The 13,563-nt window shown below is 35.3% G+C and overlaps 1 protein-coding gene across 1 annotated transcript in view; it reads right to left on the bottom strand.

The window, feature by feature from the left end:
- Positions 1-13,563, bottom strand: part of TRPM3 (transient receptor potential cation channel subfamily M member 3) — a 700,360-nt gene that overhangs the window by 109,999 nt on the left and 576,798 nt on the right. The window contains exons 10-12 of the mRNA XM_051962081.1: positions 12,577-12,677; positions 10,512-10,646; positions 8,847-8,897 (exon numbers count right to left, since the gene is read on the bottom strand). Of these exons, the coding sequence (XP_051818041.1) occupies positions 8,847-8,897; positions 10,512-10,646; positions 12,577-12,677 (287 nt within the window). The remainder of the gene's footprint in view (positions 1-8,846; positions 8,898-10,511; positions 10,647-12,576; positions 12,678-13,563) is intronic.

The following is a 13,563-nucleotide window of genomic DNA, read 5'->3' on the forward strand; positions in this document are numbered from 1 at the left end:
TAGCTGTTTTAACTTTGATGAATGCCAAAGTGGAAAATATTTAGATAAGGCTTAAGTGTCTTCTTTTTTATTTATTTATTTATTTATTTATTTATTTATTTATTTATTTATTTATTTATTTATTTATTTATTTTTCTGCTTTTCTTTATTTCTGCTTCAAAAAGGAGATTTATAAAGCCAAAGGAAATTTCCATCTCTCCTAGATTAGGATTTGTTGACTGCATCAGGTGCTGGCTTTATGCCATTTGTCAGAAATCCTGATACAATGGTGAATTTCAAAGGGGCCCAGATGAGCTTCTCAGGCCTTTTCTTAATTGAACAGAATGAGATTATCATATTCCAGGATTCCTCACTGAGAAATGGCTATGGTGTCACAGTGCACAAAATGGCCAAATAATATTTGCATGGCATAGTTTCTAAATAAACTTTGGAACAATAACAGAATTTGTATCTTCCAATAAAACAAGGCTGCAGCCAATCCTACGTTTGTCTTTTAATGAATCATTTTACCTAAGGGTTTCAGTAAAGGGTAGTTAGGAACCTAATCAACTTGATACTGATCTTTTTACTTTATTTCAAAATTAAGCTAAAGAAACCCAAGGGGATCTTTGACTTTTCTGGATTGTAAATGGTATAAAAGATATTCTCTATTTGTATGGAATATGCTTTGAATTAAGAAGTAGTGGTGATATACTTTCAATGAATCAATCACACTCTCACCCAGTTCTTTGGTGACCAAAACCACAAAATTAAGGACTGGCTCATCAGGGTTAAAGATTCTATTTCTGGATCTGGAACAAGGTAAACTTAATTAGAATGGACTAGGATTGAGCCTTTGACCTTAGAACTACTGTGTTCTAAGCCAATGACATGAAGTACTATATACATATTAACAATCCAGACTGAATCTGGCAATTTTGTCTCCAAATATCCTTGCTTCTACTCCTGGGTTCCAATGGCAGGAGTCAGGTGGACAAAAATGAAGTGACTTAGCCAAAGAAATAGTTATCATTTCATTACTCTCTACTGTTTTCTCTATTTACTCTGTGACTTGTCTGGTTGTTATCCTCACTCATATTCTCTCTAGGGGTGGACAAGGGTTGGTATGAGGTAGATACCAAAGGATATCCTTATTTTGCAGGAGAGGAAACGGAGCTAATTAATCAGTTAAGTGGTTTGTCAATGGTCATACAGAAGAAAGATGAAAACCTAGGTCTTCCTAACTTCAAACCCAGCACTCTTGTCCTCTGTGCTGTGTTGTTATATGACTTAAAGGCACATGTCTTTCCATCTCTGTGAGCTTCATTATTTCATCTATAAACAATATTTGCATTGCCTATCTTACAGAGTTATTTTAAGGCTAGTGCTCTATGTAGCTTAAAAAGTATAAAAAATTAATTATTATTGTGCCATTATTCCCTTAGGTCTGTCTGCTTTTCTCAATTTTTCAGAATCATTTTTTAGACTAGGGAAATGAGTAGTCTACATTAACCTAGATTTCTATGATTAAGCCCAACTTGGCATCAAAAAAGATAATTTACTTTGAATATTGCTTATAAAATGTAATTTTTTTGGGGGGATATTCAGAAAACTTTTTCTAAAATTATTGCCTTTTTGGTCCCTATTTTGTCCATCTTTTAAAGGTGCTTCATGTTTTGCAAATTTTACATCTATATTTAATATTCAAATTGAATGTCAAATTAAGTTAAAATATTCAAAGGACACATCATTCGATTTTAAAGGTAGTATAATAGAAAGAGTATTAAACTAACCTTCCTAAAGTATTGCATCTAGAACATCTGCCTGGATTCCAGTTTTTGATTCTGCAACTTACCTTTTTACATTTTCTGATCTTAAGTTTCTCATCTGTAAAAACAGGTATAATAATTCTTGTTTTATAAATCACATGGTTGTGAGGCTCAAATGAGAAAATGTATAATAATGACAAGAAATTTAGGGGAATTTATATTTGTGGAATAGTAATAGTACTTTTCTAGTTTAGGATATTGCTAAGATTATCTACAGTACTCAATGGTAAGATCAGTTCTTTGCTTGAAGAAAAAGACTTAGTGGTAATATTTATGTTGGTGGAATACCCTGAAGAATGAAAGTTGTTAGAGGTGTGATAATATGTGGTGGAATGTTGAGTGGAAGAATAATAAATGAAAAAAAGGTTTAATCTATAATATTCTTTACATGCACACACATGTTTATGCACATATACATACACATACATATATGCATGTACATGTATGTACTTATATACATATGTATGGACATACACCATCTAGACTACAGAAGATGTACATATAAAGAGATATCTACTCTTCAAGCCACACTAAACCATGAGTGACTAACAAAAAAATCTTAATTTAATGACTACTCGGAAACGTTTCATTGTTTCCATTGGCACACATCTCACTGTTTACCAAACATATATACATGTAGATATATATATATGAATACAAACACACATCTCCTTATATAATGTTTACAATATATTTATATGTGGATATGTACATATCCACATACATGCATACATATATTTGCATATGCAAATATGCATATATTTAGCAAAGAATGAGATATGTGAGATATGTGCCAATGGAAGCAGTGGGATCTTTCCTGAAAGTCAGAAAAAAGTATATTCCATAAAACTAATAAAAAAAAAAGTTACAACTTATGTTTTCTCAATATCGTTTCCTCACCTGCTAAGTAATTTTCTAGCTAAAGGAGACAACTTTAGATCTCCTGGGATCAGGGTTTACTAAAAGGGCCACTAGGTTAGAATTCAAAGGAACAAATTTGAAGAAACTGATGGAGTCCCATTTAATCTCACTGTATGTAGAGGGAGTAGGAGAGGAAGGACATAATGGAACTCTCTGTCAGGTACTATAAATCTCTTCCATCCTGTCTGTAAAAGTGCAAAAATTATAATTTACCTCATTATATCAACTAGGGCATTAAAAAAGTATAATAATACCCTTAAGACTTTTGGTAGTCAACTTATTCTAACAGGACATTTTTTAAGTTAGAAATTTTTTAAAAAATGTAATTTATAATGTGGCTCCCTAAACAAGAAAGTCTACATTTTTTTGAGTTATATCAGAATTTATCCATTCTTATCTCAGAATATACTGAGATATACTCAGAATATACAGAATCTCAGAATGTACTTTTTAAAAAATCCAGTTCAATACAATACAATTAATTTTATTCAATTCAATCAAGGTCTTTATTAAATATTTGGACTATGAGCTTTGTGAGGCATTTGGCAGACTAGGTTCTATTTCAGCTCCCTAAGGTACCTTGATCAATCCTACTTTACAACATTGTTTACGTTGCTCCTCTGGTCTTATCTTTTAGATTGTAAGCTCCTTGAGGGAAAAGACTATGATACTTGTACAAGTTAGGTGCTCAATTAAATTCTAGAACTGTATATTTAATTATGGGCCTGGTCTCAACAGATTTTGCCTGACTCTTATAAACACTTTGGAGGGAATAATTCAATGCCATTTTCTGGTCACTACTCTTTCCTATTTCTGGATTTTTATGACATAAAACAGATGATATTATTTCTTTATAAATAATGCATTTTCTAGCTGTTGTTTGGGCACCTAGATCAATTTAGGCCATTTCAACATAGCTTGAGAGATCGCTCTGCAGTTAGATTTTAAAAGAGAAAATCTGGGTGCCATTTTAGGAATGATCTTTTAAGTGGGAAGGGAAAAAACATTTATATAGTACCTTCTATGTATCAGGCATTGTGATAAGAATTTTTACAAATATTATCTCTTTTGATCCTCACAACAACTCTGGGAGATAGGTTCTAGTATTTTACAGAAGAGAAAATTAAGGTTAAGTGACTTGCCCAGTTTCACATAGCTAATAAATGTCTGAGGCCACATTTGAATTCATATCTTCCTGACTTAAGGCCCAAAGCTCTGTCTATTTTACCACTATCTATCTTTAACTAAAAGACCAGCTTAAAGTGACCTTCTGAATGTCCTTTTGCAAAGTTTTGTGATTCAGTTTCCTTTTACATATATATATATATATATAATGAGTTTTGAATTTTGTTATAAAACTACCTCTTATTTGCAAATAAAAGAAGGATATATGAGAGCTTACAGTGCAACCAATCCATATTGCAGTTCACCTATGATTAGGATCATGGGATTTTATTTACAATTGAAAGGATATTACAATTGAAAGGACATAGAGGTCAAGTCCTAGTTGGTTGTTTGAGACATAGAGTTTAAAGGACTTGCTCTATGTCTCACAGCTAGGAAGTGTCAGAGTTAGCATTTGAAAGTTCAAGATCTCCCTGATTCTAAGCCTCCATAGCCCTCTTCATACAATACTCTTAAACTACTCTCCTTTGGGAAAAAAATTGACATTGTGATGGGGATTTAGGGGATTGGAGATGTTAGCACATCTAAGACACAGAAGAGTATTTCAAAGATACAGAGCCACATGAGCAGATACAACTACTAAGATGCCAGCTTATTATATATCACAGAAAAAAAAATTAGGAAAGCAGATGAATTAGGGCCACTCTGGTTTTAATGTAAGTGCATCAGAGCATCCAATGGATTTATGCATGAAAACAACTTTGGGAATATAGCTAGTTTCTACTGCTTTAAATTCTCAATAGGTGCTTTATATTATATAAATTGTTATATTATCTTTGCTATATCATCTTTGTTGTTTCATAGATTCCACTGTTAGAAATTAGTTAAAAATCTGAAACTAATTGTGTGAAAACAACTCTTTATATTTGATTCAGATCATTTTCAGAGAGAATTTTCTTGGTGATTTGTGATGACCTATCAATGTGTTTAAAGTCCCCTCTCTTGGCCCTTCAGCTTTTTCTTTTTTTAAAGGAAATCTCTTCTCTTTTCTCTTCCATTCCATTATTATAAATAACACTTTCTTCCCATTTCTCTCCCTTTCTTCTTGCTTGCTGCTCCACTGATTGGAGAATAGCAATGATCCAAGGGTATGCATGCTTTAGGAACTATTAGGTGGTAACAAGAGGAGAGTGGGCTAATGAACAACCCCTCTCATTCCCACCCCACACACATAAGGGAGAAACCCAACTTAAAAGTTGTGATGCTCTGAAGAGGAATAGTAACTTTTTTCCAGATGAAAACTCAACAGTGGATTTTGCCCACTTTGTTAGAGTTGCAATGATACCAAGAGTAAGAACCCTAGTTCCTCCCTTCCCCTTTATTATCATGGAGAGAAAACATACAGAAAAGATGATTGTATTGTGGAGTTAAGAAAAGAATAATGTCATGGTAATAATGGGAAGTAGGAGAGACAAGAGATGCTCTTCCACATCTGGCCCAATGCTCTCTGCCAGAACAGTGGAGGGAAAAAACCTATCGAGGAGAGGAAATCTTATGTTTGGGAGCCATATTGAGACCAAAGTGAACCTATTCAAGGGATTCTGCATTGTTTTCCTTCTTTCATCAAATAAAATTTTCATTTTATAAACTGTAAACAATAAGCTCACAAATGATGTGTTAGCTTGTTAGCTTCAGTATATTATGCTCAGTATATTGGTGATGCCAAATTAAAATTTTTACATTTTCTTCCCAAAATGAATAAATTATCCAAAAATTGTCTTGATCTTTTATATCATGGCTTTCTTTGAGAAAAGGATTATTACATATACATGGGTAATGCAGGATGTTGTCTCTTTATAACAGTAATGAATAGTGGGTTGATTCCCCAACAAACACTATTGTAGACAGTAGTAGTTAGCACAAATACTTTGTTACTTTGTAACAGTTGGAGGAATGTTGCTTAAGAAGAAAACAAACTACATAATGTCCTTTTGATTTTGGGAACAACAATGAAATATGATGAGAGCACTAGTGAAAAGACACTGCAGTCTGCTTGTGAGCGTGCATGTATATAATGCTGGGTCAAGAGTCAAGAGGAGGACTATTTAATTTAAATACTGGAGGGGTTTTAATGAGGCAGTGGAGTCTTCCAAATTTCTGAGTTGTATTGGATATGGGTGTGGAATGGCACATGGAATGTGATCATCAAAATCTCTAGCTTGAGAACTAAATTCTTATAGATCACCCTCCTTCTTAGAGAAGGAAGGGAGAAATAAATGTGACATGACTAAACTATAAATGTGGGAGAGTACTCCAGTTCCACACAAAGTCACATCACCAAAAATGTGGTCTCAAGCCAACTCTGAGGTCAATGTTACACCCCCATTCTGGATACTCCATAGGAAATTGCATCATTCTTAGGAGAGATTGTTTTATCAGAAAAGGAGAAATTTAAACCCAGATAGACTTTATGCTCTCGAATGTTACAAGATCAGCAGATGTCAGACCCCCAAAAAGCAAAGATAATAGATAGATAATAAAAGATAATCATTCTTTTGCCTTTGATGTTAATTTTAATTCCTGCAGGATTGCCTAAAGCAGTTGGGTTCCCAACTTGGGACATACATACCACTATGGAACAGTTAAGCTCTACTATAAAGAGTGGGATATGGGAAAGGGGGAAAGAGTGATGACTGATATAACTTTACTAGAATCATTTAGACCACCATGAGCTTGATTGGTGTATAAGAAAATAATAAAGGTTTTGCTTTAGAAATTTTTGGGTTTTGTTCTCTCTTATTTCTTAGGGTAACATCAGAAATAAGGTCATGGAGCTGAAGGCTTCACTATCATCTTAGCTTTAGCATAGATCTTTTCCATGGGTTTTAGTTTATATGTGACCTCCAATGACGCTAAAGGGACGCGACTTAGCCTTTGTCTTTATTTAAAGATGGCTTTAGAGTAAAGCAGTGATCAAGAGAAAGTGAACTTTCTCAGGATCGTTACCCTAGTGCTAATCTCACTAAAATGCCAACTCATTTTTGGAGTATTACAAGGCTTCTCATTTCTTTTACCTGGGAGAGAAAGGCCAGGTCTTTCAACTGATCAACCAACAAGAATTTATTAAGCATCTGCTATGTACTAAAAAATACACGTTTAAAAAAACCTTTCCTTCTCTAAGGAGCTTATATTCTAATAGGGGAAAAATAAAACCCCAGAAAATCTCTCAGTTTGACTGGAATATGGACCAGTATAGATTCTCAATATTGGGAACACTATTACTATACAGAACTTCAATCAGTATCTTCTTGTTGAGATTCTGTTTTGGTAAATTTATATAGGGGCCAAGGCATCTACCAATGGACTACATTAGCTTTCAAACTGCCTATGAGTATCTTCAAGGAACAGAGACAGGATTTCAACCTGTGATTTCATTGGTAAAAGAGTCTCCTGTATAGTAGGGGGAAACTTCCTCTACCAACACAAATCTGCATTTTCCCTGCAACTTATTTTTAGGGAGCTACCTAGACTATTGAGAAGTTAGACCACTTGCCTAGGATCACAGCCAGTACATTGGATATGGGACTTGAACCATGTCTTTGAGTCTCTGAGGCCAGATTTTTATCCATTATGCCACAATAAAGTCTTGCCACTGGATTCCAATAATTCTGGAGGAGTGAGGCTAATGACTATGTATAGATATGATGTAGTAGAAAAAGCACTAAATTAAGAAATAGGAGTCCTACCTCCATTGTTAAAGGAAAGAGCCCTAGATTGGCAACTAGGAGATCTAGGCTTGAATTAGTTTTCTCTTCTTTATTATCTATGTGATTTTGGACAAGTCACAACCTCTTGTGAACTTAGTTTTGTCATCCATAAAATGAGGTGATTGAACTTTAACAAATGATCTCTAACATCTCTTTCAAGTCTAAATGAATGATTCTGTGACTGGGGGTTGACCAAGTCAATCTAACCCTTATTTCCTCAGTTTCTTCTCTATAAAATGGGGACAATAATAGTTAAGCTTGTGTTGTGTAATTATACAACACAAGACAAGGCTCAAATATGAAAATGTTTTGAAGAATGCAAAGCACTAATAATGATTCAAGTAGAAACCAGAAGACTAGTTGGGTATGTTGTAAAACTTTACAATAATAATATATTAATTATTTATATTAATTGATACATATTATTTTTATATATGATTATAATTAATTATTATTTATAATAACATAATCATTTTCAGGTAATAGTTGAACTAGATTGCTGCATGAGACTCTTTCATTTAAAAAAATTGTGATTCTGAGTTACAAGCATGGTACAATGTAAAATCAGAAGGCTAGAGTCTCATGCTGAGATATTTTCTAGCTGCATTACTGTGGGCAAGTCATTTAAGTGTTTCCTTATGCATAAAATAAGAATAATAATGCTAGTCTTATCTAGATCATGGGATATCATTGGGATAAAAGCACTCCTTAAACCTTAAATCCAACAGAAATATGAATTATTTTGAAGCATTGTTTGTTTCCCACTACTCACTGTTCCTAGATCTTTCTAGATGTGAGTACAACACATTATATTTAATGTAGCAGAAATGAAACTACAATAATTTCTTAGGACTCAGCAAATCAAGATAAATAATATGAATAGATCAACAACATGGAAACTAGCACTCTGATAAATGGAAAAATACTATTAACAGCATAAATCCACATGATACAAGACAGCCTATAATTCTATTAGCCAGAGCATTATATTCAGAAAAGCATCTAAAACCATTTACAGAGAAGCTTGGCCACTGCTGCAATGTGGGGCAAAGGAGTCAGTTGACATGGACATAAATTACAATCTGAAATGAAGTGAGGGAAAGGAGTTATGGGGCAGTAGGAATACATTCTGACTTGGCAGCCCATGCAAACAGAGTTCATCCACTTCTAATGACATGTAGCAGTCAGGACAGAGCCTCCGACCTGCTGTCGAGAGGTGTCTTACCTTTTTGACATCCCTGACCAAGTGGTACAAAGTATTGGATGGTCCGTGTCTCTGAAAATGACAAAAAGAATCCACTAGTTTTTATCTAGCAGTGATATTCATCAGGAAGGTAAGATGGAGAGGCAATGTAGAATTGAAAAGAAATAACGGTAGACTTAGACTACCAGAAGAATAGATTTAGGAGTGGAAAGGAATTCAGAGGTCATTGAGTCCAACCCACTGATTTTACAAGTCAAGACAGCAAACATTTACTAAGCATCTGCTATATATTAAGGATAAGCTTTAGAGTTACAAAGAATGTCAAAGAAACTAAGACCCAAAGATGTTAAATAATTTCCCTAAAGTTACACATGGATTATATTATAGAACCATAGTTGAGAGTTGGACCCCATTCCTCTGAATTCAAACCTTGTGCTCTTTTCAAAGCATCATGCTGCTAGAGACCCGGGCTCACATCTAGATCCTGCCACTAAGCTGAATGACCTCAGCAAAGTCACTAAGACAATAGTATCTACACTATTTTTACCTCCCATAGTTTGTTGTACAACCAAATGGGATAGCATATGTCCAGATGCTATAAAATTCCAACTGCCTGAGGAATTATTAAGATCTCAATTGATGCTGGTTCAATTTTTAAAGAAGATGAACTGTATTCTAGTTTTGAAGTTCTCCCTCCTATTTGCAAATAAACAGGAAAGCAGATTTTGGAGTAAAGTATAATTCAGTTTGGGGCAACTAGATGGCATAATGGATAGAGCACCAGCCCTGAAATCAGGAGGGATTTGAGTTCAAAACTGGTCTTAGACACTTAATACTTACTAGCTGTATGACCCTAGGTAAGTCACTTATACTGCTCCCCGCTCCCCCAGAATAATTCAGTTCAAATCCTGCTTCAAACCCTTAATGGCTATTTGACCCTGCATAGCCTATCTTAGCTTCCTTCAGTTATTTTGCCTTAGTTTTTTCACCAGTAAAACAGGAATAACAACACCTTATGGGTTATTGTGAGGATCAAATGAGATAATATGTATAAAAGTGATTTTTTTCAAAGCATAAGGCAGCATATGGGAAGTCCCAAAACCTTAGTATAATCTTACATTTTCAATGACAGAAAATTTTCCTTAAGATTCTGGTTTCAATATATTTCAAGTTTGTATATGATGGAAATAAGATCAGATTTACTATAACACTCAGAAGTTGTATAGTCTTGTTGTATGGCCTCCTTAATTCAGTTCAATGACTTTAGTAGGAAGAACACTGGAGTTGAAAGGCCTGGGTTACAATCCAGTTGTAATATACAACTGGATGTCCAGTTAGTGGGATATTCAGTTAGAGAGAAGCTTGGCCACTGCTGCAATGTATAACTTAAAGGAATTCATTCAGGCTCTCTGAGCCTCTGATTTTTCATCTGTCAAATGAGTCTAATAATATTCATACTACTTACCTTGCAGGGTTTTTGTGGGTAATTCTGTGCAAAAATCTCTAAAATTGCAGGTTTTGTTATTATTATATAGCCAGGTTATGTTCATAGTGGGTGAGGAAGAGAAAGAAAAGATTAAAAATGGAGAGGATGAGTGAAAGGGTCCATGCATCTTATCAGTATAGAAATGAAGAGAAGGCAGAACAAGAAACTTAGAGAAAAAATTTGCCTTAGCTTGGTCCTACCGTATTGTACAATTCCTCTAGTCTGGAGATGGTGAGAAAACGATGCATGCTTACTCCATTCTCAATGAGCAATTTCACAAAATCCACTCTGTCCAACACTAGGGCATCCAGCATTGCTTGCTCCAGGGACCCCACCTGCAAATCAAGTCACAGATTGACTCCTGTTCTTGATATTGATAAGCTGCCCTATATTAGCATAAGGTAGCCAATTCTTGGGAAGCCACTTATCCACCTAAAAAAATAATATCTGACTGAAGAATCAAGGACTGGAGTCAGAAAAATATGTGCTCATATCCTGCCTCAGACACTTACTAGGTGTGTTACCCTAAAAGAGTCACTTTAATTTCCCATAATCTTCTGAGACTTTATGAATAGAGTGATTTGCCAGCCCCACCTCCATCTTTTTTTGCTGCCTCATTCCTGGGTGAGCTATGTGTTGAAAGAATTGGAGAAGCTTCTCTTTCTACTGTCCCTTCATTCTTTGTAACTTCAAAGGAAGTACTTAACATTTTAAATGCTTTCTTTCATTTCAACCAGGGCTCCTTTTTATTTTTTCCCAGACTTATGATTTCACAAATGTGGGGAACTCCTGGCATGGAAATTCCTTCCCTCGTGCAGATCAGCAACTTTGCTATAATGTATAGGATCATAAAGATTTCCAAGGAACTTTAGAGATTATCTAATCCAACTTGCTTTTTGTACTGATGAGAAAACTTGAGACCAGAAACTTGACTAAAGTCACAAAAGTAGGGAATGGTAAAACTGGGGTTTGAACCTGATCTCTCTGACTAAAATTCATTGTTCTTTTCATTGTAACACATTGTTTCCCTCATAATCTTATGAAATCTTATCGGGGAGTAGATATAAAAAGTTAAATGACTTGTCCGTGATCATAGTTAATATGTGTCATAGAAAGGATCTGAACTCAGGCTTTCCTGATTCCTAGGCTAGTATCTATTGTATGTCACTCTTTTTCAGGGATCAAAATAGTGCCTAATAATAGCCCAGAAGTATATTAGTTTTAGCATACCAAATCCAAGCGACCACAAGTTGGCCCTGTTGGAAGGGAATGAGGCAGATTGTGGTGTGACCCTATCTGGCAAAACAAAAAATAACCAGTTCTTGGGAACAGTTTATTAATCTCCCTTTCCTTCTGAGCCTCCTAATACTCCTAATACAAAAAATTTTTTTGTTTTTTTAAAATAAATTATTTTGTATTCTCAAATAATGGTATCATTCACTTAATTTGATTGATGAGGACAAATAGGTTGTTAATATAAACCCAAGCACTGCCTTCCTGATAAAGTATTAAAACAAAACAAAACAGGAAAAAACCTGAAAAGGTGCTTGCTTCTAGGCACAGATTTATTTCAGATCATCTGTCTACTCCCTATTTCCTTTCCTCTCTACCCTTCCCCAAGGCTGCAATGGTCGTACTGAGTGCCCAACTTTCCTATGCTCTCCCCCAGCCCCAGTTACAAAAAGGGACACAACCCAAGAACAGTTATATAAAGCTCAGTTTCCTTTCATGCTGTTCTTTTGGGAGACACGGAAGACCATGTGCTGTGCTGTGTAGTGCCAGATGGCACTTGCCATCTTGGTATGTGTTCTTTGTCTCCTCTGTGTGACCCAGGCATAAAGTAGGACAAGGGTGCCTGGGGGAGGGGGAGTGTCTAGAATTTGCCAATCTCTTTCTCACTCCCACCCTCAAACAAAGACAAGTGATTAATTCCTCTCCAAATCTTCATTTTCACTGTAGATTTTTTTTTTTTTTAAATCAGAGAGCTGAAAACTGAAAACTGGCAGGCACAGATATTAATTAGCACAAAAAAGGAGTTTTACTCAAGCTCAAGGCTTCCACTAGATGGGGATCTTTCCCTAAAGACAAAGAAGGAACCCTTTATTAGTCAAAGCAATTTATCAACAGATTCCCTTGCAGCCAAGAACTCATGTTCTCAAATCAGAGTGCAGTGTTTTCTTGAGCCCCTCCAGAGGCTACTTAAATTAGTCCTCAAGTCCACCTCAGGTGCATTTCTATGAGATGATGAAGATGTATACACTATACCGGCCACTGTTGCCCATAAATAAAGATCTGGCTTCGAGCGATGTCTACTCTGTTCCAGGCTAATGCTAAACTCAGTTGGTCTGGGGCTGAGGCGTTAGCTCCTGTATTTGAAGAGATGGAAAAGGAGAAGATTCAGTTACACACACCAATAATAACAACAACAATAATAATAACTAGCATTTACATAACGAATTACGATTTGTAAAACACTTTCTATTCAATATCCCATTATCTCATTGTTGTTCAGTTGTGTCTGACTCTTGACTTCATTTGGGGTTTTCTTGGTAATGCTACTGGAATGGCTTGCCATTTCCTTCTCTAACTCAAGTTACAGATGAGGAACCTGAGAGTAACAGGGTTAAGTTACTTGCTCAGGATCACATAGTTACTAAGTTTCTGAAGTAGGATTTGAACTAGGAAGATGAATCTTCTTGACATCAAACCCAGTGCTCTTTCAGGGTCACCTAGCTGCCCTATTATTCCAATAGAATCTGGTAAATACCTGGTAAAGGCATTCTCACGTGATAGATTAAACAATGACCACATCACATAGCCAGTTTTCCTGACAAAGGTATCTAGCCCTATGATTTCCTGACAATGGTATCCCAGGCTGTATTGATTATTCCACCCCATTCATTCCCTCCCTTGCCAATAGTAATAAGATGTTATTTGTAATAGATTTTTTATTTTGTGATGTACTGATTTTGTGGAGGGAAAAAAGCTATTTTCTGTGAGTGAAACAATGTTGGTTTTGGATTCAGAGGACCTATATCAAATCCTTGCTCTGTCACATTCTGCTTATGTACACTGTATTTAATCTCTATGAGTCTCAGTTTTTCATCTGTAAAATGTGTGTGTATGGAGAGGAGGGTTTGGTTAGATAAACTCTAAAGTTCCTTCCATATCTATGACTCTAAAATCCAATGTATATATTGCAAAATATTGATTTAAGAGAGATGAATGGCTATTCTTAGGTCCGTCTGTGGA

Source organism: Antechinus flavipes, chromosome 1 (assembly GCF_016432865.1).
Source record: "Antechinus flavipes isolate AdamAnt ecotype Samford, QLD, Australia chromosome 1, AdamAnt_v2, whole genome shotgun sequence".
In the NCBI taxonomy this organism is placed as follows: domain Eukaryota; kingdom Metazoa; phylum Chordata; class Mammalia; order Dasyuromorphia; family Dasyuridae; genus Antechinus; species Antechinus flavipes.